Source organism: Propithecus coquereli, unplaced genomic scaffold (genome assembly GCF_000956105.1).
Source record: "Propithecus coquereli isolate 6110/MARCELLA unplaced genomic scaffold, Pcoq_1.0 Scaffold111, whole genome shotgun sequence".
NCBI lineage: Eukaryota > Metazoa > Chordata > Mammalia > Primates > Indriidae > Propithecus > Propithecus coquereli.
Window position 1 is genome coordinate 5,806,639 of NW_012135081.1, and position 1,097 is coordinate 5,807,735.

The following is a 1,097-nucleotide window of genomic DNA, read 5'->3' on the forward strand; positions in this document are numbered from 1 at the left end:
AGCCAAAATTTAAACTACCTTTAAAGTTTAAAAGGGAAGAAAAGAAAGAATTTACTATTGTTATAAAGATAATGTTGGCTTAAATGGAATAGTCAATGAGAAGATGCTTAGGTTGATCTCTGCTATAATTTTAAGTATCATCTGCCTTATCAAACTGAATAAGCCTTTTAAACTTGTTTACATTTCTGAACTTGTTTTTCCTGTGTCTGTAGCTTTTAAAAATCCTGTTGTTTCTGCTTTTGAAACTCTTTTCCTTTGTTTATTTAATAGGACTCAAATCTGAAATGATGAACCAAAGGAGATAGAGTTCATTCTGCTGGGATTCACAGATGACCCACAATTGCAAATTGTGATTTTTATATTTCTCTTTCTAAACTACATGTTGAGTGTGATGAGGAACTTATCTATCATCCTCCTTACCCTGCTGGATCCCCGTCTCAAGACTCCAATGTATTTCTTCCTCCGAAATTTCTCCTTCTTGGAAATCTCATTGACAACAATTTGTATTCCCAGATTCTCAATAACCATAGTGACTAAAAACAAGATCATTTCCTACAATCCTTGTGCAGCTCAGTTATTCTTTTTCCTCTTATTAGGAGTCACCGAATTTTATCTACTGGCTGCCATGTCTTTTGATCGTTATGTAGCTATCTGCAAACCCCTACATTACCCGATCCTTATGAGCAACAAAGTGTGCTACCAACTTGTACTCAGCTCATGGACAGCTGGCTTTTTGATTACCTTTCCACCTTTGATCTTGGGACTGAAATTGAAACTCTGTGCTGCCAAAGTAATTGATCATTTCATATGTGACACATCCCCTGTGCTGCAGATTTCTTGCATAGACACTCATTTACTAGAACTGATTTCATTTGTCTCAGCTGCTGTAACACTGGTTGTCACCTTGTTGTTAGTGATTCTTTCCTACACATATATTATCAAAACCATTCTAAAAATCCCCTCTGCTCAGAAAAGAACAAAGGGCTTTTTCTACTTGTTCTTCTCACATGATTGTAGTCTCCCTTACCTATGGTAGCTGTATCTTTTTTTATATGAAGCCATCAGCAAAGGAAAGGGTGACTTTATCTAAAGGCGTA

The 1,097-nt window shown here is 36.2% G+C and overlaps 1 protein-coding gene across 1 annotated transcript in view; it reads left to right on the forward strand.

The window, feature by feature from the left end:
* LOC105815195 (olfactory receptor 6C6-like) overlaps positions 1-1,097 on the forward strand; it is an 8,828-nt gene that overhangs the window by 1,313 nt on the left and 6,418 nt on the right. The window contains 2 exon segments of the mRNA XM_012650330.1: positions 299-982; positions 984-1,094. Of these exon segments, the coding sequence (XP_012505784.1) occupies positions 299-982; positions 984-1,094 (795 nt within the window).